Below are 24,534 nucleotides of genomic sequence, written 5' to 3' on the forward strand. Positions count from 1 at the left end.
TCAGTGTTTCAGTCACAGCACTTCAATCCCATCAGCCGGCCCTGTGTCTGTCTTTGTCCCAGAGCCTCCGAAGCCCAGGCCTCTTCCTCCTCCTTCTCCTCCTCCTCAGACTCAGCCAGGCCAGTTCAATCTTCTGATTGTCTGCGCTGCTCTGGGGGCTCTGGTGTTTGTGGCGGCCGTCCTGGCTCTTGTGCAGACGCTGCGCTACAGAGACCAGAAGAGAGGTGAGCTGTGGGCTGCAGTCTGTGTGATGTGTTATAGGCCTGCAGAGCCGTACAGTGATGTCACTGCTCCTGTCATTCCCCCAATCAGAGTTCGCTCAGCTGGAGACGACCTTCGACCCCCTCCAGGACGGCCTCTATGAGGAGATCGACCACAAGCTCCACAGACAGGGAACGTACAGCCAGTACAGGGCAGGTGAGCCACCCTTTGACCCCATTCTCACTCCACTCCAGGGCATAGTAATAAAGAACATTCTGATATTTAATGGTAATGGTAGTTTTTAAAAGAGGTAAATAAAATATCAGAAATCTAGAAATTTAATAGAATTTGTCTGTTAATGAGTATGTAATTCAATGGGGGAAATATATTGATATACAGCAAATGTGAAAATATGCCCCAGTATAGAATAGGAAAAGAAAAAAGATTTGAAGTTGTGTTTTGTATGGTGGCTCGTTGAGGACATGAAAAAGAAAAAAAAAAAACCTTCTGGTTATCTTGTGATCATGACATAACGAGTTGTTTTGTCGTGATCATGAGTTAATGTTACCTCTCGCTATCAGAAAGCGGAAGTGATATCATTTTCTGGTCCGGACCTCAGCAAGTGTACACAGATGAAGGCTTAAAATATATAATTTCAAGCAGGCATAACTATAGTCAATGGTTAACAGACTTAACCTCGCTACTGTACAGAATAATAATAACAGGAAAAGCATAAGTATTATAGTAATAACAATAAATACGCATATGACCAGTGCATTTGAAGCACCCCACTTGGGATTCAAACCACATTCATTGCGTGCCTTCACCCCCCCCACCACAGTGTTCAACCCGTTACACCACAGCACATAACCTTCCTATGAAGGAGGTTTAGAGCTGTTCTGAGGGGTTACGTCATTTGTAATGTGTTCATTATGCAGAATGAGTGTATTTACGAATAAGTAAAATATGCTAATATGAACATGAGTATGATTATTATAATTGTAATTTGTATAGTTTTTGGGAGTTGTGTCAAGAAAACTAAAACAAATGCTAGAGCATTCTGTTTGCTCTAAGAGCAGTGCGCGGTGTCCCACTCGGCCAAACCCCTACTGGCACCGCGGACACACCCTCACAACGGGCATTTTTCAGTGACAATTATCCTGAACCGCATGTCTTTGCACTGGGTGGAAATGGAAGGAAATCAGAATACACTTAGAAAAGAAGTGAGATACAGACAGAATAAGCAAACTTTACAGAAGCTAAAATGCATTACGCAAATTTCAGTCCAGTGGGTAGCCTATACATCAACCAAGAAGTTCGCTACAGTTTCAGGATCACTTCAATTATTGAAAGGCATAAAACAATGTGTCTGCAATAGCCTTGTTGAAAATAAACCCGAACGTGTTGGCACAGCACTGCCCCAGTCTCAGCATTGTCTCATGAAAATGACAACACTTCCGCTATCTCTGATAGCGAGAGGTAACGTTGACTCGTGATCACGACATAACGGCCCGTTATGTCTTGATCACGAGTTAACGCAAGGGGCTTTTTTTTTTTGTTTGTTTTTTTCCCCCCCATGTCCTCAACAAGCCACCGTAGTTTTGAATATCAACACTAAACACTGAAAGAAGTATTACATAACTTCTTGAAAATATTTTGGTATCAGCAGATCGTAGACTGTATAAACACTCAGTACCACTACAGTGCCATCAGTGCATTAATAGAAGAAACCCCCCCGGTGTAACGACCTCAGGGACAAGGATGGTGGATCCAATTGCAGGCTCACTAATCAAATGGAAGGAAGGCCAACAAATAAACAAGGGGAAATCCAAAAGGCAAAAAACAAGGACAGTCCAGGGGTCAGTCAATTGGGCAAACAGGCTAGATAGGGAGATCCACGAGAGGTAGTCAGGACTGAGAAGGCAACAGTCACCAATTACAACAATAGGCAACACACTCAGCAATGTGCAATGAACAGAAGGGAATATATACTGTGTAGTGGGAGGCAGGTATCAGGGTTGTGAGTGTTGGACCAATGGGAAGAGGAGGAGGATGGAACAAGTGCACATGGGTTGTGAGGAATATTAACTGGATGATTGATCCTGGTGCTGGGGAATGTGAGAGACAGGGTTTAGTATTCAGGTGAGAAGGACCTCTGGTGGTGAACTGAAGTAGGGTGAAGTGAAGCTGTGATACCCAGGGCAGTTAAGACCCAGATCAGTGTGTCTGTCAGTGCTGTGAGCGTTGCTGTGTGATCTCTGTGCTGCAGGGAGCCTCCTGTCTGAAGAGCTGTCCTATGATGACGTTGGAGCTGAAGGAAGTGCGGCTGCAGGTGAGGCCAGCTGGGCTGTGGAGAGACGGGGACCCTGTGCTGTTAACTCACTGAGCAGCTTCCTTACACCCCCTCCCACTGCTCCTCACTGTGACGCAGTACACAGGAAAGCCCTTACTGTCTATATGTGCACAGACCAGCATTTCTCAGGCCTGGTCCCTGGGCTGCCCAGTAGGGGTGTAACGATTCACCGATTCTAATACATACACCGGTCCAGCTGTTTGAGATACGACTGCACCGATTCAAATCCCCCAATCCGGTACATATTTATTAGTGAATGGGTCAAATAACGATCCGCTCGTCACAAACTGGTCAACAAACAGATACACATTATGATCCAATTTGCAATAGCTGTATTTTTTTACTCACAAGTTGTTGGCTTCTCCTATAATGATACTTTTGAATCTTAAATCGTATGTAACTTGGATTTCAACTTTTTTTTTTGACAGAGTCTGCTATTCACCCCACAAAAATCAAAATAAATCCCTACAACACACACACACACACACTTACCTTTACTAAATGTAATGTACTCTGAATTGAAACAAATGGAGAGTTTAATACACTGCAGTTTTATTTAAAACATGTTCAATACAATAATAATCACAAACATACGAACATATTAATACCAATCTGAGAAGAAACAATGAAAATTCATTCAGATTCATTCAGCCAAAATGTTGATCACAACATCAATTCCACACTAAATATTCAGGGTTGAAATCTTCTAGTCCTACAGGTATTCAGTCTTTTCCTGAGAACTTCAAAATGTAAATTTGTAGACTTGTACTTTGCTATGTGTTAAATTGCCTGCCATAATAATTGCATGAGAAATAGTCAGTTTGTACATTTCTATCCCTTAGTTGGATAATGTGAATTTAATAATTTTAAATGCATTTCTAAATCCATCCACTTTGAATAGAACCGAATTGCATCGTATCAAATCGAATCGTATTGAATCACATCAAATTGACTCAAAGCTGAATTGAATCGTTAATTTTTCTAACCGTATCTTTCCTGTATCGTATCGGTGACAGTGTATCATCAGAGAGGGAAAGATACACACCCCTAGTGCCCAGTGTCTTCTGGGTATCTCTTTCAGCTGTATCTCTATCACAGATGAGAGTCCTGAACTGTAAAATATATCTGAACCTGTGTTTGTGTATTATATATATATATATATATATATATTACCCAGTACATGTTAATTCAGTATCTCTGGGCTGACTGGTTCTCTTCTCTGCAGCCAGTCTGCCTGCCAGTGAGGATGACTATGACGATGTGAAAGAGGAGGAAGACGCCTCAGTACCAGGTAGGCTCTCCGCTGGCTCTCGCAATCTGCAGATCGCACTGCTGCAGTTGGCACCTCTGTAAAGAGCAGCACAATCTGATCACTGTGTCAACATGAGGACAGTTTACAGGGACAACCTTTGACTGTGTGTGTTTCCCCATCAGAAATAAAGAAAGAGCCCCCAGGAAATTCCTCTCCAGACTTGGACTACCATGGATATGAAGAGGTGGAAGAGCCTGAAGTGAGAGAGGCTGAGAAGCTTAACTGACCAAAACCACAAGCCCCCCGTCCCCTTTGTCCCCTTTGACCCCTTTGTCCCCTTTGACAGCTGACCGAACAAAACAGTGCAGGGTTTCTATAGAAATTTTTAATTGGTATTCATGTTTTAATTATCCTCATATCCTACTGGGTTTTGTTAAAATATAAAGTAGAGCCGCTGTATCAGACTGTAATGGTGCTGTACATGCATGTGTTTTAAAGGTTAAAAGTTTATTAAAAGATGTTAAGGAATTTTCATACTAGCATCTGTTATGATAGTATTTGCAATCTTCCATTACTGTGAGTATTATTATAATCTATAATTTTACAATTTGAATAATTTACTATAAGATTCCTATGTAACCCCACTCTGGCCACTTGTCCTAAACCAGCCACAAACTAGTGCAGTTAACACTGTGAAATTAGCCACTGACTGTTAAACTGCGAGATCCCAGGTGCAGCACTGAGGGGTGAAATCCGCTACAAACCCCATATATGAAGTGACTAATCAAATATGGAGCCCCACTCTGAGCAATACGGCACTGAGTCAAACATGCAGGTCAGTGCGATACTGAGAGACATGTGACAGCCGCAGGGTCCGCTGCTTACAGTCAGGGATATACTGTATCTATCTCTTTGCATATAAGGGAAATAAGAAACAACACAAACCCAGGCTTTCACACAGTCGGTGTGTTACTCACTCATCCGATGGCAGAGAGGAGCTCGGCAGGCGATGTCCATAACGGGCGCTTTATCATCAGGAACAGAAACACTCCCTTGGTCCTTTGGTTTGTAAATCCACGAGTAATGAAACAGCACGAATCCTCTTCAGCGTCTCAGAGTCCTTCTGAGCCCGTGTGTTACAGTAAGAGCCCAGTGTTCACACAGCAGCTCACACAGGACACAGGCTTTTCCTGTCAGCACCACTGCTTTAAACTGCACTTCACTGTCACTGTCACTGCAGGGAAATAAAACCCGCAGGACTGAAACTGAGGAAGTCCATCCAAGGCCTGAAGAGCTTTTCAAAACCTCTCCCCTCTGGTTCTCGGCCCCTCTCCTCTCTCTTGCCGCTCCAGGTCTCTCACTCCTCCCACATCTCAAGGGTCACATTGTGCCTCTAACCCCCCACCTTCTCTCATCTGCCAGGTGCTCCGAGAAACATCAATAAAATTACATTTCAAGTCATGTTTCATCTTTTCAGCAACCAGGAACCAATAAGAAGACGCAAATCAGATTATGAGTGACAGGAAGAAAAAGAAGAAAAAAAGAAAAAGCAATCATCGTCTCTAAAACATTATTAAACAAATTTAATGAAGAATGAAAAGACTAAAACTGGAGTTTTGGACAGGAATATTATTTTCTAGGCAGTTTAATCTACTGTTTTTTTAAGATTTGCTGAAATTGTATTGCTTTTATTATCCGTCTTTGTTGCTTTTAAGCTTTTGTAAAACAATGTTCTCTGTGCAGTGTCACTGTTCTAAGAATGTATTCGCATATTTTGTATTTGAGGTTTTATACTTTTAGTTTCATTTTGAAAAAGATGTAATAAAGTAACAACATGCAACTTGTGAATTCTATGTAAAAGACAAGTCTGACCCTTAAAGGTAGGGTGTGCAATCTTTTCCAGAAAGTTTTTTTGCTATACTGGTAGAAAGTCTCTTCACATCCTGATAGCAATCAATAATTTAAGTCAGGGGTGTCAAACTCAATTTTACCACGGGCTATATGATCATTTCTAGTTTCATTAGAGGGCCGCATAAATATTTGCTCGATCCTATTTATAATCCACTGCAGATTGGAAAAAAAAATGCCAACACTAAATGTAAAATCCTTATTAGAATTATACTTTTTATACTATCTTTTTCGTGAGACTGAACTGCGCCTAAGTGTGTCATTGATGCAGCACTGGATCAATTAAAAACCACTTGCACACTGCGTCATCTCCACAGGTCTTGATAAGACCATGCAAGTTCTCCTTTTGTAATTGCGCAGTGAGCAGCAATCTTCATCAAACCAACAGAACAAACTAATCTCAATATAAAACCGTAAAATATAACCATATGTGAAACCAAATACAAACACGAACCAAATAGTGCAAACTAAAAAACAAAACCAATGATAGAAGCAACCCAATAGTGAAAACAGCGACTGATGATCGCTAGATTAAAAACACATGCAATTATTAACAATTGAATACATTCAGAGCTCAAATGCAGCTGCTTAACATCACTAAGAGAATAAAACATTGACCTCGGGCAGCCACAGCCAGGATGCGAAATGCGCCACCCAGTCTGGCCCTATAAATAGACAACTTTAGATTAGTATACATATGTGATTTAACAGAATAAAATACAATACTTAGGCGATGAAGCCAGGCTTACTACCAACAGCACAAACCAGCGCTGCTACACTGACCCGCTTAAAATAACAGCAAGTTCAAACAGCAATAACTTAATTAGTCAATTAGGGAACAATGCATCAAACTGAGAAACCCTATTAGTCTTAAACTGTAGCCACCTGATACACATGGTTTGCTGTAGTTTTTATTTTATTTTATTCAGCCACTTTGTGCAGCCTCTGCTCTCTCTCCAGACACCCAGTACTTCTCTGTTTAGTCTCGTAGTGCTGCCGTATATTGAATTATTTCATTACGTCTAAACTCTCCTTACAAACGAAGCATACAGGTTTTAAACTCTGCTCTACAAACAGATTTTCCCACTCCCACCTTTCCTGAAACACTGTACCTTTCTTGCCGATTTTTATTTTCCCGGACATTTTGAATTTATTGCAGATGACTGAAAGAGCAGGCGCGTGGACAGTAACTCAGCCTGTGATTGGCTGTTAAAACCCTACCTCGCGCAAAATGACACTCGCAATGGCTGATGGGAATTGTAGTTTTCACACGCAATTTCCCCATTCGCAAGCTCTCACGGGGCTAATTACTTAATAATACACCACCTTTGCAGGGGCCGGATTAAAACCATTGGGGGGCCATATTCGGGGCCGTGGCTTTGGAGACGCCTCTGAAGCGAGGGCGGGCTCTATGCTCTCAAAGCTAGCCTGCTAACTGCCAGCCTATCTGGATTATACATCCTACCTTTAAGTTAACAGCTTTAAAACAATCATGGAAAATACACTGAGAAAATGATGCTCAAGTAGATCACATACGAAGAGGCCCCAAATTCCTCACCCGTACATGAGGTAACCAAAGAGCACATAATGAGACCAGATTCTACCGGTTTGTAACAGATGCATCTCTCTGCAGACACACAATACAAATTTAGTACAGAACGTACATTCTAGTAAAACCACAAGAAGATGGGGAAGTGGGCACACAACCCACCTTTTTTATCTAGACATGCGTTAGACACATGTGGAATATAAATAACTAAATGGCCACATATGTCTCCATATTTGGGCATAAATAGAAAACATTGTGTTTAAGCTTAATCAGGAAGATAGTGAGGATATCATAAGATAGGGAGTTGTCTCCCCCTTATTGGTTCAAACTCACCCTGTCCAGGATATCGCAGTATGTATATAACATCATGTAAGCTCTATGATGTTAGCGAAGTAAGGACAGAGACCTGCATGTCTGTGTGTATTAATTTTCTCCAAGCGGCTTGAATAAAGACTCTGTTTGATTCAATCTACTCTACAGTCTCATTTCTGAAAGCAATTAAAAAGGGGATTCTTCAACATATAATAGACAGAATGGATGAATTGGATAAGGAATGGAAATTTGGTTTTGCAGGAGCATCTTAAACTTAATAACAGATGATACGGAACTGTATCAAATGTAAAATAATTCAAAATCAAATATATATTAATATCTGATGCATTACGAATCCACTCAAATAAAAACAGCAAAAAAGCAGATAATTATGTCATATGTGTCAAAATGTCAATATTATTGCTATTGAAGGTCCGTCAGACCCTGTATTTTTGCAATGCATCTCCACATTTGTCATATTCATACAATAATAATGTTATCCATAAACATTAAGGTTAAACAAGAAAAGTTTCTTAAGATTGAAATTGAATTTACCTACCAGGCTCCAACACACAGGTTCCCTCCAGTCCTGTGTATGTGTGGGCATATACAGTTTTTAAGGTGCAGCATTTCATGTCATTATTATTATTATTATTATTATTATTATTATTATTATTATTATTATTATTATCCTAACATGGTCAATGTGTAAACAGAAAAGCCAAGCTTCCAGTATAATCATTGTCTGGATCAAAATACCTTTACTCTCATTCAATCATATAGAGTCAGGGCTGGCCCTGACCAATCTGGTGCCCTAGGCAAGATTTTAGCAGGTACCCCTTGCATCGCAGCCGATTCCACCACCGATCATTGTGTTCATTCACTCACACAGAAACTCAAAATGTCTTTGAGATTTTTATTATTTTAGAAACAAAATATAAACAATACACACACCTTAGTGCAATATGTGTAATGTAGCATTATTCTACAGGTTTACTCGCCTTGCCTTTCCTGCAGCAAACAAGTGTCATAAAATGAATTATAAATAAGTGGATGGTTCGTACAGCACACTTGAAAGAAACGGTGTATTTCTCAAAATTATGTTATAGGTAGTGTAGGTTGAGAAAGAGTTAAATAGTTGATCGTTCAAAAGGTGTGATCGTTGTGTGGCATCGGTAAGAATGCGCAATTCTGATTCATTCCAAACAGTGTCCCTTTATTGCATCACTAGCACTGTATCCAAAACGGTGTCTTCAGTCATTGCAATATTAAGTTTGATGAATATGTGGTTCCACAAATAAATAACAATAACATAAATCAGTCGTATAATAATCAATATAACCAATAATCATGCAAATAATTATAATACAAATATACACAGTTCTGACAGCAATATACTCAAATGACTTCACATGGTGGCGCAGTAGATAATTACTCAGCTGGCTAACAGACTAGCATCACTATTCTCAATATGTAGCGGCCATAACTTATACCAAACATGAACAGACATTTACATTCTGTTTATATAAATAATAAACAATTACTCTCTGTTTTGTAGACCTAAACTATTACCAACCTACACATAAACGCCAGGTAAACTTATGGTCAAACCTCAGGAGGTGTATGATCTCCAGGCGCAGCAGCTTGGCGCTCCGATTGGCTGATTGTTAAGGGCCGGCAATGGAGCAAAAACGTATAAAAACGTAAAGTTAAGCGAGTCACTACAAAAGCAATTTCCTCTGCCCTTCAAAACATTATAGCTGAATAGTCTTTCCAACATTCCCTAATAAATGTAAGGTAAAAGTAACTGACATTAACTCTAGTTACCTATTTAAATGAGCAAACGTTACTAGTATCACCCAAAGTAATCTGGCGAGTAGTAACGCTGCTCCAATGGTAACTGTGCAATTAGATACACTGTTCATTCATCACATCACCTCTGTCCTTATCCAGTTTCTCCTCCTTTCTCTTCTTCTTTTTCTTCCCTGAGCACCAGAGGGCTTTGGTCTGTTTGACATGGTTTGAAGTGGCAGCTGATGCTAACTGATCATGTTTCGCATTCAGTGTCACTCACTGCGTCAGGTAACTGAACTTGCCCCCCCACAATCAGTTCAGTCTAACTATGAGAGCGGGGGGGGGGGGATTGATGTGCCGGCCGGGGTGAAGCTGCAGCAACACAGAAAATATGGCCTAATAAGCTATGTAGTATTGTTGTTGTGGGGGCTTTCGCTTTTTGGTAATATTTCAAATTAATACAATTAAAACAGTATTACTAAAAAATAGTAAAAGTAAAAAATAAAAAAATAAAAAGAAAATCTTTGCTCATTTGGATGCCCCTCTGGATGGACGGCGCCCCTAGCATTTGCCTATTCTGCCTAAGCCACGGGCCGGCCCTGCATAGAGTTCACTGCTCTTGGTGAATTCCCTAAATTACCGAATTACTCCAGTTGCAAAGCAAGTGTAACCATCACAGCAACTCCCAGACTGGACAGTAGGGGGCAGTATTGCTGACAGAGGGAGACCCTTGTTAGTTTCCCAGCCAGTAAACCACACACACTCCATCACATCCAGCCAGTGGGCAGATCCTCTGTGTGAAAAGCACATTTCCTGTATTAACCCCAGTACTGTGCACCTGAAACTGAGGAGCTGCGTTTTCTGCAAACATCTGCATGATCTGAGAAGCTTTTAAAGCAGGAAACCAAAGTGTTTAATCACTGACTTCAATGTGCTCTGGGTGTGTGGAGTACAGTGATAAGACTTTTACACATACTTACATAGAGGACATGAAGGATTCAGTTTATTGGATAGGTATAGGAATTTGCAAACCATAACAAATAGGCCAGAAATACCCTGAACATAAAATATAATTAAAATGTTGTATACAAGAGTATAGGGGTCTGTATGCAAACTTCCACATCCCCACCTGACAGCCTTTGAAGACGTTTGCAGGAGCTTTAAAGGTTTAATGCACAGAAACAAAGAGAAAGGGCTGCATATCACTTCTATCAGTAATATTAAACATATAAATAATGTCATAGTTTCGTAATTAATTTCCATATCTCAAGTAGCTTTTCCACTACATTAATATTCAGTGGTCTGTAAACTCATTGAAGGATTAAACACTCAGCAGGAGTATTACACATCTCTGACCATTACACAAATCATTCCTTACACCTCAGTTTCCTCATTTGCTATAATTTCCTGTATTGCTTTAGAGCCTCTTGATGTACCGGAGCTCAGTTTTGAATGGTTCACTTATATTCAGAAGCGTCTCTCCAGATGTACTTCACAAGTACAGTAAGACAGACAGACAGGCAGGCTTGGCGTATTGTCTCCTTGTTGGCACCACAGCAGAGCTGAGTCCTGAGCTCTGAACAGGCCTGACTGATGCCACAGCTGAAAGGGCTGCTCAAGACAAACACAATGGCCTCAACATTGTTCTCGGTCAAGATCCCGAATGTGACAAAGTGCACGAGCAACAGGGTATGAAAACAAACTAGGACAGAGGAGCAAGTAATGACCGTGTCTTTCAATGGCCGACACAGTAGAGCTAATAGATGTTCATGGGGATTACATCACTTTGCAGCAGATTAAATATTGTATAGTGTGTGAATTTGGGCCCAACCCACAGTTACTCTGGATTATGCTATAGTTTATTATTTTGAGACCAGCAAGATGCTTTTAATTAATTGTATTGTATTTCATTCCATTTTATTGAGGTGCAAACTTTTCTGCTTCAAACCTTTTCTTCAAACACCTCTGTAATTGTTTGCTGTGGATTCTGAGGTTGTCAGCGTCAGCAACACTTTGATATAAATGGATACAAGAGCAATAAGAGGATCCTATTGGTCAGATCATTGGCTCTGGAGCTCCACCTCCCAGTCCAAACAAGGGATGTGTGTCTGTGATTGGTCAGCCCAGGCCTGAGGCGCTGACTCTGTGAGGGAGGGATTCTGGGCGTCTGGTTGGTTTACGGGTCGTCCCTGAGGGGGAATCGTTTCTACATGAGCTTCACACGAGGGATCTGATAATGATGGAGACAGTTTGTACCATTTCTCTTGTTTCTTTTCTCCTCATCTGGATTTTGGGCTCACCTGTTGGTAAGTTTTATTTTCTGAAATGTTCAGATATTTAATGTATTTTTCTCTGTTTCTACCAATACTAGATTTGTGTATGAGGTTATTTTTTGGGTGATAATAATGAACAGATTAAAAAGAAAACAGATTTATTCATTTTAATATTAACTGGAAATCGATTTTTTCCTTTTTGGTTATAATATCTAATATGTTCCTGGGAATTAATAATTTGTGATGAATTGAAATTTTGAAAAATATATTAACTCATTAATATATATATATATATATATATATATATATATATATATAGTAACCATAATAATAATAATAATAATAATAATCATGGTTTTCATAATGTATTTTCTGACTGTTATGATGAGCCATGACTAAGATTGTATTTCTTCAAAAAAAGTGTTTATAAATATTTATATTTATGTTTATGTTTATGAATAGTTTATAATAATACAATTATTATTTCAAGCTATCTTCTGAGTTATTTGTTTTTATCTCTTATATAAATGTGATTTAATAATACAACATTCTGTTATAATACAATTGTGAGTTTGACAGTATAATCAAAGGTTATAATAGTATAATGTAAAATTATATAATATTCATAATCATTTATGGGTATCATACTTTCTTCTGTGAACTAAGAAAATATGTAACTTATGAAGTCAGGATAAAATTAGTTTTCTCTTATTATTTCCAGCCATATTCTTCCTTGACTTATAAAATAAAATAAATATTTGTATTGTACTAAAATATGTATTATAAAAATATATACTACTACTACTAATATATATAAATATATATATAATCATAATAATAACAGTACAGTGAAGGTGAAAACACTGAGCTCAATCATGTTGAGGAGCTCTTTGAACATAATGGACAGTTTCATGCCACTGGAAATTTTGAATTGATTCTCCAGCATTTATTCTATAGCTCTTACCTAATGCCCTCTGTAGGGGTTCTGTGCTTTCAAATATATGTATAATATGTGTGCGCATCGCACATACATAAAGACACACACACAGGCAAACCTACACAAGCCACTGAAACACCTGCAGTGGATCACAAGAAACTATTTTCTTCATATCTAATCATACATTTTCTAACTTACTTACTTGCCACCCATATTATATATATATATATATATTTATATTAATAATAATAATAATAATAATAATAATAATAATAATAATAATAATAATAATAATAATAATAACAATATATTATTATTTAAAAGGATATATAACATGGGTGGCAAGTAAAATGCACATATGAAGGGGTAATAATAATAATAATAATAATAATAATAATAATAATAATAATAATAATAATTATTATTATTATTATTATTATTTTTATTATTACTACTACTAGTACTATAATCATCATCACATTATAATCATAATCAACTTAAAAATGAAAATGTTGTATAAATGTCTTCCGTATTGCATCTACTATCAACATTACCTTTTTAAACGATTAAATGGTCAATCCGATTTCTTTCTTATTTCACTGTAATGTAATGACCTGTATGATTCCTCCTCTGCTGAGCATGGTTTTGTTTCCCTGATTGAGAAGATGCAGTCCAGTCTTTTTAAGAAACTAGAAACCGTTATTAAGCTCCATTATGGCATCCTATTCATTGTCTCTCAGATCAGCTACACTTCTCACACACTGTTGGTGCTTTACTTACTGGTCCCATTACAGTGCAGTCCAGTGCTGTCCAGTCTTCCTCTCCTCTCTGAACTCACCCCGCATGCCAGGCAGCCGGCAATCCTGTGTCTGAATCAGTCAAACTGCACCAGCCTCCTCTCACAGGAAACAGCATCTGGGCTCATGAGTCTGTGGCTGAGAAACGCTGCTCTGTTACTGGGGGCTGCAGTTTCCCAGGCAGCTTCTCTCTGATTTTAAGTATGAGGGGCCGTTCAATTAAAAAATTACAGAAAAAAGAAATCATATACCAATGTGGATATATCATATAGCAGAAAAACAAAAAATCATATACCAAAATATATGATACCAAAGTATATCAAAAAGTATATCAAAAGTATACCAAAGTATGTCATATGGCACAAAAATATAAATCACATACCAAAGTGCATATATCATATACCAAAGTGGATATTTCACAAAGCAGAAAAAAAAAAAATCATATATACCAAAGTGATGTGGTGGAGATGTTGGGTTGGACATGCGCAGTGTGCCCAGTTGGTGAGAGATGAGAGCGGATCCTGCACAGGGTCACAGGCATTAGAGCCCAATGAGGGACACATCGATGCCAATGTTTACGAGCAGAAGATCATTATCGCTGACTGTACATATACATTAATATACATATATTACAATTATAACAGTTTTTAAATTATTGGTACTGTATTTGTTATTTGTGATGTATTAATAGCTCTATTCGTTTTTTTTTTAATGAAATTTGGTGGTGACCAATGTGATGCTGTTCAAGTTTATAACAAACGGAGGCAGCATCACATTGACAAAACATATCGGCTAATAATAAAAATCAAGGCAAGCCAATCCGCATAGTGAATCCAATCTAGTTTCATGACTGTACAGTATTGCCCTTACATACATATTTTGATCAAACTGTCAATTAAGTGTCTGCCACACCATTGTGCATATACAGTATGTTAATGTTATTTTTCCTTTTTTAAATTATATTTCACTTGTTTTCACTTGAAACATCTTTGGGTGATCCACTGCTGGGTGATATAGTTAATATAATGTAGTTAACTGTATACACAGCTAGATTGAAGTAACTATAGTGGCTATAGCTGTGTATAGAGTACATATACATATAGGTATGCTATATAAATATGTACAAACACATTTTGTTGCCTTTTTCAGAATTAATACATTAATTGGAGATTCCAATAATTCAATCATATCCAACTAATCAAGACACCGGTCTGCGGCAGCTGTAGTCACTTCAATCCAGTATCAGATGAATCCTCCTGTCTGTACGCGGCGGTTATGAGCAGTGCTGTGAGTTCAGTGTTACGGGTCCGGTCCCGATATGTGGATGTTACTTCTTATGTACAGATTGTTTTTTTGTTTTATTACATTTTTTGAATATATATCCCTGTGTTTAACGGTATTAGAGTAGAACAAATAATTATAATAATTAATAAAGCGTTGACACAGCTGCTCTGTATTGAATGGCGTGTCAGTAGCAGGGCTCAGGGTCTGGCCCTACATCACAGAAATGAACACATTGATGCACTAGACTCCCATCATCAATCTTTAATTCTTTGCAAGTGAGATTTTGAGTCCGCCGCCTTGTAAATAATGACCCTTCTTCTGAAAACACCAACATGATAAAAGCATAGCCTATTAATAATAAAGTACAGCATACAATAAAACATAGTGAGCAACGTATACACTAGCCTCAGAGTGTACACTTGTAAACTTTAATTTAGGCTTCATGAACGGTATTTTGATTAATGCCTGCGCATGAATGTCCAGATCGATGTGTCCCTCATTGGGCTCTAATGCCTGTGACCCTGTGCAGGATCCGCTCTCATCTCTCAGCAACTGGGCACACTGCGCATGTCCAACCCAACATCTCCACCACGTCACTTTGGTATATATATATTTTTTCTGTTATGTGAAATTTCCACTTTGGTAAATGAATTATTTTTTCTACAATATGATATATGCACTTTGGTATATGATTTATTTTTTCTACTATATGATATATCCACTTTGGTATATGATTTATTTTTTCTGTTCATTTTGAATTGAACGGCCCCTCATATTTAAGCGGTGCAGGTTAAGCACAAACTCTAGGGTTAATGCGGGTCCAGCTCCGGATGAAGGTTGTATTGTTTTCATGACAGTTAATTCTGTGGATTTATTACAATATTATTTCAAGTGAATTGAAAGGTTTTAAATATGGTATGCATTTTAGTAGAACATATTCATTATTAATGCAGACAATAGCAATGTGTTCTGTCTCTGTATCCTGAGATGTATTAACAGTAATAATATATCAATAATATAGTAATAACGTACCTATACTGAAAAATTGTTATTAATGTTACTAGGGAAAGGCTTCTGTAAAAATCGTTTAAATGAATAATATTTTAATAATAGCTTACTTATTCTAAATTCATATCTATGTGCCCTAGACTGATATTATTATTTTTTGCCCCATGTAAGACTCTAAATATGGACATTACAGTAAGCTGTAATTTATATCATGTACACGTTTGTGTTTCTAATCTTTGTATTATTTTACCATGTTTTCTGGACAATTCTGATCCGTGCATTATTTTCAAAACATATCTAGTCAAAAGACAAAAGCTTTATAAAGGTCCTCCTGTGTGGACGACACTATTCTGTATTTCCATTATCCTGTGTTTATCTTTCTAGGCTGCCAACATGTAAGACTTGTGGATCATGGGAACCGCTGTGATGGAAGAGTGGAAGTTTATAAAGACGGACAGTGGGGCACAGTGTGTGATATTGAGTATCACGAAAGCACTTATGAAGTAGTGTGTAATGAGCTCAACTGTGGGACTTTTGTAGACGCTCCCTATTCCCCTGCAAAGTCAGGACCCATCCTGTTGAGTGGGGTTCAGTGCAGTGGAACAGAGTCGGCTCTACTGGACTGTCAATCTGACCCCCAGGTCTCAACATCCTGCACTCATGATAATGACCTCAGAGTGGTTTGTTCAGGTAAGAATGTTTTATAAATATTACATGACATATACAGCTCTTTACAGTTATTCTAATGCTGGAATTGTAGGTTATAGTAGAAGTGAGTTAATTATTTTGAAAAGTATTATTTACAGCAGTAGCAGTAATAGTATCTTTATGAAAGATCATATTTTTTATTTGATATCTATAAAATGGATTTGTTTATTTTTTAAAGTAAATTAATATTGACATTGATACAAAAAAATCAACACTATCAGAATAAAAGATTCTTATTTTTAATGGTAAAATAGACAGCTTTTAATTTTTCATTGTGTTGAAGGCAGGTAGATTGAATGTTAATGCACACCAATTCTATTGAAGTTTCTTTTTGTTATTAGGATGGAAAGTGCGTCTTACACTGAGTCGAAGTCAGGGGCGGTTGGAGGTGAACCATGGCGAGAGCTGGAGAACAGTGTGCTCCCAGTCTATTGACTCCACAGTCGCAGACGTGGTCTGCAGAGACCTGAGCTGTGGATATTCAAAGGCTGTGCTGAGAGGAGCCCACTTTGGAGAGGGGACTGGGCCCATATGGGCCGATGAGATCCAGTGTCAGGGCAATGAGAGAAAACTGTCTGATTGTCCCGTCAGGAAGAGAAATCAACACAACTGCACACATGCTGATGATGTCGGCATTATCTGCTCTGGTGAGTCAGTTACTGTCCTCTGGGAATTTCCCTAATATTGGAAAAGTCAGCAGCATTGTGACTCTTCCACTCTCCAGTGTGGATGAGCCAGTGGGAGAAGAAAATACAGGAACTGTACAAAGCAGATTTTGGTGTACAATTGTTTTTCTGACCCTTTATAAGTCTATTCCTATTTCCTTCTGTTCTCTTTTCTAGACTGTGAAGATCTCAGACTGGTGGAACTTATTAACCTGTGTGATGGAAAAGTGGAAGTGTTTAAGGATGGACAGTGGGGGAGAGTTTGTAGTGATGGTTGGATGGTTTACAATGGGAGAGTTGTATGTGATCAGCTAAACTGTGGAGCATATATGGGTTCTTACTATGATTCTTCTGATTCCAGTCCAATTGTCCTGAGTGGGGTTCACTGTAAAGGAACAGAGCCAACCCTACAACACTGTACTTCTGATCTGCAGGTGTCAAATTGCACTCAAGGAACCACTGGAGTACAATGTTCTGGTAAGAGAATGTTCTTATGCATTTTTTAATGTAAACAATTATTAATGTTTACAATTAATCTACTAATTGCACTGAATTTTGTATTTTTATTTTGTGTGTGCGTTATGCATGTAAAGTGTGTAGTGAGGCTTGTGTAGATGTTTCCTCATTCAGAAATATGAAATTATGCTCTCAAACAAAAGTCTAGGACGAAATGAAATTCCTGATTAGCTTTAATAATAACTTCACATGTATCATATAGATTAGCTTCTCAGGGGAATAATTTATTGAGTGTAATCAGATCACTTACAAATGTAACCAGTTCTTATATTCTTGACCACAAATACTCTATTTGAAAAATTATATTGATAATTGCAGAACTATCCTCTGAAATAATGTTAATGGAAGAAGATAATACAGATACATGTGGAACACATTAAACTGTAAAAAAAGAAAATAATAAGAAGAAATCCTTGAGACAAAATGGGTTAATACATGGATGTACTACCTTTTAAAGTATAAAAAAATGTAATGTGACATTTCTCTCCACTAGGAGACACAGTGCGGCTCTCTGGGGGGGGCTGCAGAGGGCGATTGGAGGTGAATCGTGGGGGCACCTATAAAACAGTGTGTCCTCAGTCTGTGGACTCCAGAGACGCAGACGTGGTCTGTAGAGAGCTGGGCTGTGGAGTGTCTGGAGCTGTGCTGGGGGGGGGCGTGTTTGGAGAGGGGACTGGGCCCATATGGGCCGATGAGATTCAGTGCTGGGGCAATGAGGAAAAACTGTCCCACTGTCCCGTCAAGAAAAGAAACCAGCACAACTGCACACATGCTGATGACATCAGTATCGTCTGCTTCGGTCAGTAAATTATTAATTATCTTTGTTTCTTTGTTATTATTATTTACTGCCAGGAATTATGAACATGGTTATCTTACTGTAAATTATTAGTTATCAGATGAAAATGTATTATTTAGTGCTGGCTTTATTTTTCAGCATATGTATTTGCATAATATATATATGTGTGAGTGTGTGTGTGTGTGTACAGCATATGTTTATCAATCCATGTTTTAGTGTAACTTGTGGTAGATTCCACTTGTTACAAATGCAGTGAAGTTTACACACTAGCCTATTGCAATATTGGTGACTATTTTAAATAGCTGTCATTGCTGTGTCTGTCCACTGACTCCCCTGTCTGCTGTTCAGGCTACACTGACTTCAGGCTGGTGAACGGTCCTGACCGCTGCTCAGGCAGAGTGGAGATGAAGTACGGTGGCCAGTGGGGGACAGTCTGTGACCGTGACTGGGACCTCCGAGACGCCACTGTTCTCTGCCAGCAGATGCAGTGTGGCCATGCTGAGGCAGTCCTGGGCCCGGACAGATTTGGACAGGGCAACGGATCTGTATTCACTGATGTATTTGACTGTGAGGGCACTGAGACCACGCTGGGACAGTGCCCCATCTCCCCATGGACTCACAGCACCTGCACCAATAGGAGCGATCTGGGCGTGATCTGTTCCAGTGAGTTCTCAGCACGACCCTTCATTTCATTGCCCGAGGAGCTTCTTTTATCTACTGTAGATGCCTGAACTTGGTTCACAAACATGTAAATGTCTTCACTGTGATCAATTTCAATAGATGACAAGTGCACAAGCTTTGGATAAGTGATCAAAATGTATGTATTGCCAAGAAATGGTTCTCAATGCTTTGAATGTGAAAATGGTGTAGATCTTTCATTTTTTCACATATTTAATAATATTGATACATAATATTTCGTGACAGCTAATACAACTAAAATTGCACTATCATTGTCATTTCATTATGTTATGTTTCCATTTTTCATAGAGATTAATAGATCTTGATCATGTGAGAATTGACACTTGTGGTTTGGCCTTTGCTCTGTGTTGTTCAGGAGCGGTGGGGTCCGTCAGGCTGCTGGGCGGAGAGAGCCGCTGTGAGGGCCGGGTGGAGGTGTTCTACAGCGGCTCATGGGGGCGGCTGCAGGGCCAGTCTGGGGTCGGCGCTGTGGCCTTGGTGCTCTGCAGACAGCTGGACTGTGGCGCCGCCGTACAGACCACCAGCTCCTCTCGCTACGGGCCGGGCCGCTCTGAGGTGTGTCTCACGGGGCTCCGCTGCTCCGGGAACGAGACTCACCTGCAGAACTGCAGCCGCCCCCAGACAGAGACCTGCGGCTCCGGGAGTGACGTGGGAGTGCTGTGCGAGAGTGAGTCTGTCTGTCTGTCATTTTAAAAGCAGGAACATTCAAACCTAGCTTTTTGACACATTCACTATGTGTTGTACATGCAGTGCTTAGTAGCTGCTTAAGGCTTCAGTGAAATTAATGTCTCTTTTTAAAAGCTGCCACAAAAATATATCTAGGAGATTCAATTATTTAAAATGTTTTGATGCATATTAGCCCTATTTTAAATATTAATTAATAGTTCTCATTTGCCTGGTTGTCCTGTAGGGGTCTAGGGAGCTGTCCTCCAATTCTTCTAATACTTTCTAGCTTTTCTATGAACAATAGATGGCTGATAAAGTTTGCTATGTTTGCTGTCCTGCAGAGCACAGGGCTCTCCGGGTGGTGGGGGGCGAGGGCCCATGTGCCGGGAGGCTGGAGGTGTATCACAGTGGCTCCTGGGGGACGGTGTGCGATGACTCCTGGGACCTGGCCGATGCTCAGGTGGTGTGCCGGCAGCTCCAGTGCGGGACGGCGCTCACCGCCACAGCGCTGGGCTTCTTCGGCCAGGTAGAGGGGCCCATCTGGCTGGACGAGGTGCGCTGTGAGGGGAATGAGTCGTCTCTGTGGGACTGTCCCGCCAGACCATGGGGGCAGCACGACTGCAGCCACAAAGAGGACGTGGCTATCATGTGCTCAGGTACGAGGGCAACTCTTACTAAACGCAAAGAAAAATCTGTATAAAGTGAAGGGGACTCAAGTAACTACTCTCTTTTCTCTGTTGTTCTCTCTCTCTGCAGAGTTCAAGCAGCTCAGGCTGGTTAGTGAGCAGTTTGAATGTGCTGGACGAGTGGAGGTCTTCTATAACGGCACCTGGGGCAGCGTCTGCATGAACAGCTTCAACAGCTTCACTGCCAATCTCATATGTCAGCAGCTCAACTGTGGAGATTACTTTTCATATGACTACGCTAAGGAAGTCTCCGGTCTGAACAGGCTGGATGACATCAAATGTACAAAGCACCACACATCTCTGTGGCAGTGTCCCTCCTCACCATGGGGGGAGAATAACTGTGACAATGGAGAAGTAGTGGAAATAATTTGTGCAGGTACAGATTTCAAGTAATTTGGAATGTTGCAAAATAGCAGAGTTGGTATTTAAATAATATGGAAATACTTTATATAAAATTGAATTTGTCAAGGTGATTTTTACAGTGGTTCATTTCTTTATTTGAATAATATAATTTCAATTGGTAGTTTCTCAGGTTCTGTTGTGTTTTAATTCCACTTTAAGTGCTTCATATTGGTAGCAAATGTGTAGCCTTAAAGAATCCCTCTTTGTTCTGAACAGGTAAAATAAATAAAACAGCCCCCAGCCCCCCAGAGCCATGTTCTGAAGACCCTGGACAGGACCACTGCCCCGGTAACATCCCTGTTACTGATACTGTGTTCAATTACTTGGTCAATGCTTTAATGATGTGTCTCAATCTCAGTGATCTTTGTGAATTTAGTCTTAATCTATTGAGGAGGCTATTCCCCCAAGATCATATTATTTACATTATAGTTAGCAAATGTCTTCCATGAAGCAAGATGCAACAATTTCAAAAGTAAGGGAAGTGTTTTGTTTTTTGTTAGTGATCACAGATGGACAAAGCTAATTTCTAACTGTTTTAATTGCCCCTGTTCCCCCTGCAGAGACAGACAGGCTGCGGCTCTACGGGGGCCACAGTAACTGCTCTGGCCGGGTGGAGGTGCTGTTCTGGGGCACCTGGGGGTCGGTGTGTGATGACTCCTGGGACCTGAGGGATGCTCAGGTGGTGTGCAGACAGCTGCGCTGTGGGGAAGCAGAGAGCGCCGTGGGGGGGGCGGCGTGGGGGGAGGGGAACGGCACTGTGTGGCTGGACGAGGTGAACTGCAGGGGCAGCGAGCTCCACCTGTGGGACTGTGAGCACCCGGCGCTGGGACTGAGCGACTGCCAGCACAAGGAGGACGCCGGAGTCAACTGTGCCAGTGAGTCTGACACGGTCCTCAGCAGCTTCACTGTACAGGACTCCTATGTGATTTATATGTCTCAGTATCCCAGTACTTGAAAACCAAGAATTTGGATCACATGTCCCTGTGTGGACAAACACTGAGAATGCTGTATATTCCATGGTCTCAGTCCATCTCCAACAGGCATTAAGATCTCACTTTCCTGGCCCACAGTGTAGCTGCAGTCCCTGTGTGGTGTGAAGACAGCTCTGTCTGAAGGCCACAATTATGTAGTTGTAGTAGAACCAGTGCTCTTTGGATTAGACACTGATCTCAGATATCAGTTATTTCAAACATCTGTAGTAAACTCTGCTGCCAAACTGAGAATCGACATCAGCATTAGTAACAAGATTTCCAACTCCCACTTTCTGTGTGTGAATTTCAAACAATTGTTACAAACTATGTGGTTTCTTGCTCAAGTATCGACCCTTGATGTGTGTAATCTCACTTTTGATCTCCTATCCATGTTCTCCTATCCAGCGATGCAGAGTATTCAGCTCTCCAGGGGCTCCAGTAACTGCTCTGGCCAGGTGGAGGTGCTGTTCAGGGGCATTTGGGGGTCGGTGTGCGATGACTCCTGGGACCTGAGGGATGCCCAGGTGGTGTGCAGACAGCTGGGATGTGGGGAGGCAGAGAGCGCTGTTGGGGGGGCAGCGTCGGGTGAGGGGAACGGCACTGTGTGGCTGGACGAGGTGAACTGTAGGGGCAGTGAGCTCCACCTGTGGGACTGTGAGCACCCGACGCCAGGGCTGAGCCGCTGCCAGAGCCAGAGACGGGCAGCAGTGCACTGTGCTGGTGAGTCCAGAGACAAACTGGCCGAGCGGCTATAGATTTACACTCTCTTTCCTCTGATCACCGTGAACACAGCCAGACCCTGGGCAATCCTTCGGACTGGATTCCATGTTCCCTGAACCTTTGAAAAGCACTTGTTTGCTTCTTTTGGAGACCATCTCTAGAGACATTAAGGTTATACATTCCTTGACCATTAGTCACTGACCAATAGTTTGTATTTCTCACACGTAGCAGGTATGTTTGCTTCAGTGTTTGAGTCACAGCACTTCAATCCCATCAGCCGGCCCTGTGTCTGTCTTTGTCCCAGAGCCTCCGAAGCCCAGGCCTCTTCCTCCTCCTCCTCCTCCTCAGACTCAGCCAGGCCAGTTCAATCTGCTGATTGTCTGCGCTGCTCTGGGGGCTCTGGTGTTTGTGGCGGCCGTCCTGGCTCTTGTGCAGACGCTGCGCTACAGAGACCTGAAGAGAGGTGAGCTGTGGGCTGCAGTCTGTGTGATGTGTTATAGGCCTGCAGAGCCGTACAGTGATGTCACTGCTTCTGTCATTCCCCCAATCAGAGTTCGCTCAGCTGGAGACGACCTTCGACCCCCTCCAGGACGGCCTCTATGAGGAGATCGACCACAAGCTCCAGAGACAGGGAACGTACAGCCAGTACAGGGCAGGTGAGCCACCCTTTGACCCCATTCTCACTCCACTCCAGGGCATAGTAATAAAGAACATTCTGATATTTAATGGTAATGGTAGTTTTTAAAAGAGGTAAATAAAATATCAGAAATCTAGAAATTTAATAGAATTTGTCTGTTAATGAGTATGTAATTCAATGGGGGAAATATATTGATATACAGCAAATGTGAAAATATGCCCCAGTATAGAATAGGAAAAGAAAAAAGATTTGAAGTTGTGTTTTGTATGGTGGCTCGTTGAGGACATGAAAAAAAAAAACAAAAAAAAAAAACTTCTGGTTATCTCGTGATCATGACATAACGAGTTGTTTTTTCGTGATCATGAGTTAATGTTACCTCTCGCTATCAGAAAGCGGAAGTGATGTCATTTTCTTGAGACAATGCTGAGACTGGGGCGGTTCTGTGCCAACACATTCGGGTTAATTGAAGGACTACACATCAAAGGAGTGGCCACCCCCTAACTGGCGACACAGGGGCTTTAAATATTCTATTCAATTATTCAATTAAACATCGAACTGCACGGGCACTGGAGGGGGAGAACACAAAACGTGCAAATGTGATATATGATGTGTATTTAACAAAGTAAAGTGAAAAACGTACAATGGACTGAGACCGCTACATATGTAACAGTTAAAACTGTATAAAACCATACACAAACAATGTCATGCTTATCAAAAGAGACCACTGTGCGGTGATTCAGACCACTCGGTCCATGTGGTCCGGACCTCAGCAAGTGTACACAGATGAAGGCTTAAAATATATAATTTCAAGCAGGCATAACTATAGTCAATGGTTAACAGACTTAACCTCGCTACTGTACGGAATAATAATAACAGGAAAAGCATAAGTATTATAGTAATAACAATAAATACACATATGACCAGTGAATTTGAAGCACCCCACTTGGGATTCAAGCCACATTCATTGCGTGCCTTCAGCCCCCCAGCACTGTGTTCAGCCCGTTACACCACAGCACAAAACCTTCATATGAAGGAGGTTTAAAGCTGTTCTGAGGGGTTACGTCATTTGTAATGTGTTCATTATGCAGAATGAGTGTATTTACGAATAAGTAAAATATGCTAATATGAACATGTGTATGATTATTATAATTGTAATTTGTATAGTTTTTGGGATAGCGAGAGGTAACGTTGACTCGTGATCACAACATAACGACCCGTTTTTTTTTTTTTTTTTTTTTTTCCCCATGTCCTCAACGAGCCACCGTAGTTTTGAATATCAACACTAAACACTGAAAGTAGTATTACATAATTTCTTGAAAATATTTTGGTATCGGCAGATCGTAAACTGTATAAACACTCAGTACTACTACAGTGCCATCAGTTCATTAATAGAAGAAACC

At 40.4% G+C, this 24,534-nt stretch overlaps 1 protein-coding gene and 1 long non-coding RNA gene across 2 annotated transcripts in view; one reads left to right on the top strand and one right to left on the bottom strand.

Moving 5' to 3' along the window:
* LOC136767275 (deleted in malignant brain tumors 1 protein) overlaps positions 1-2,716 on the top strand; it is a 40,798-nt gene extending 38,082 nt beyond the window's left edge. The window contains exons 33-36 of the mRNA XM_066721056.1: positions 63-224; positions 313-461; positions 2,471-2,533; positions 2,633-2,716. Of these exons, the coding sequence (XP_066577153.1) occupies positions 63-224; positions 313-461; positions 2,471-2,533; positions 2,633-2,716 (458 nt within the window). The remainder of the gene's footprint in view (positions 1-62; positions 225-312; positions 462-2,470; positions 2,534-2,632) is intronic.
* Positions 2,717-3,089: 373 nt separating this feature from the next.
* Positions 3,090-6,862, bottom strand: LOC136768736 (uncharacterized). Its single transcript, XR_010822021.1, has 2 exons — positions 4,784-6,862; positions 3,090-3,901 (listed from the first exon to the last, which is right to left on the bottom strand). It is a non-coding gene; the product is annotated as an uncharacterized LOC136768736 (long non-coding RNA).
* Positions 6,863-24,534: the final 17,672 nt, after the last annotated feature.

This window comes from Amia ocellicauda, chromosome 14 (genome assembly GCF_036373705.1).
Source record: "Amia ocellicauda isolate fAmiCal2 chromosome 14, fAmiCal2.hap1, whole genome shotgun sequence".
In the NCBI taxonomy this organism is placed as follows: Eukaryota; Metazoa; Chordata; class Actinopteri; order Amiiformes; family Amiidae; genus Amia; species Amia ocellicauda.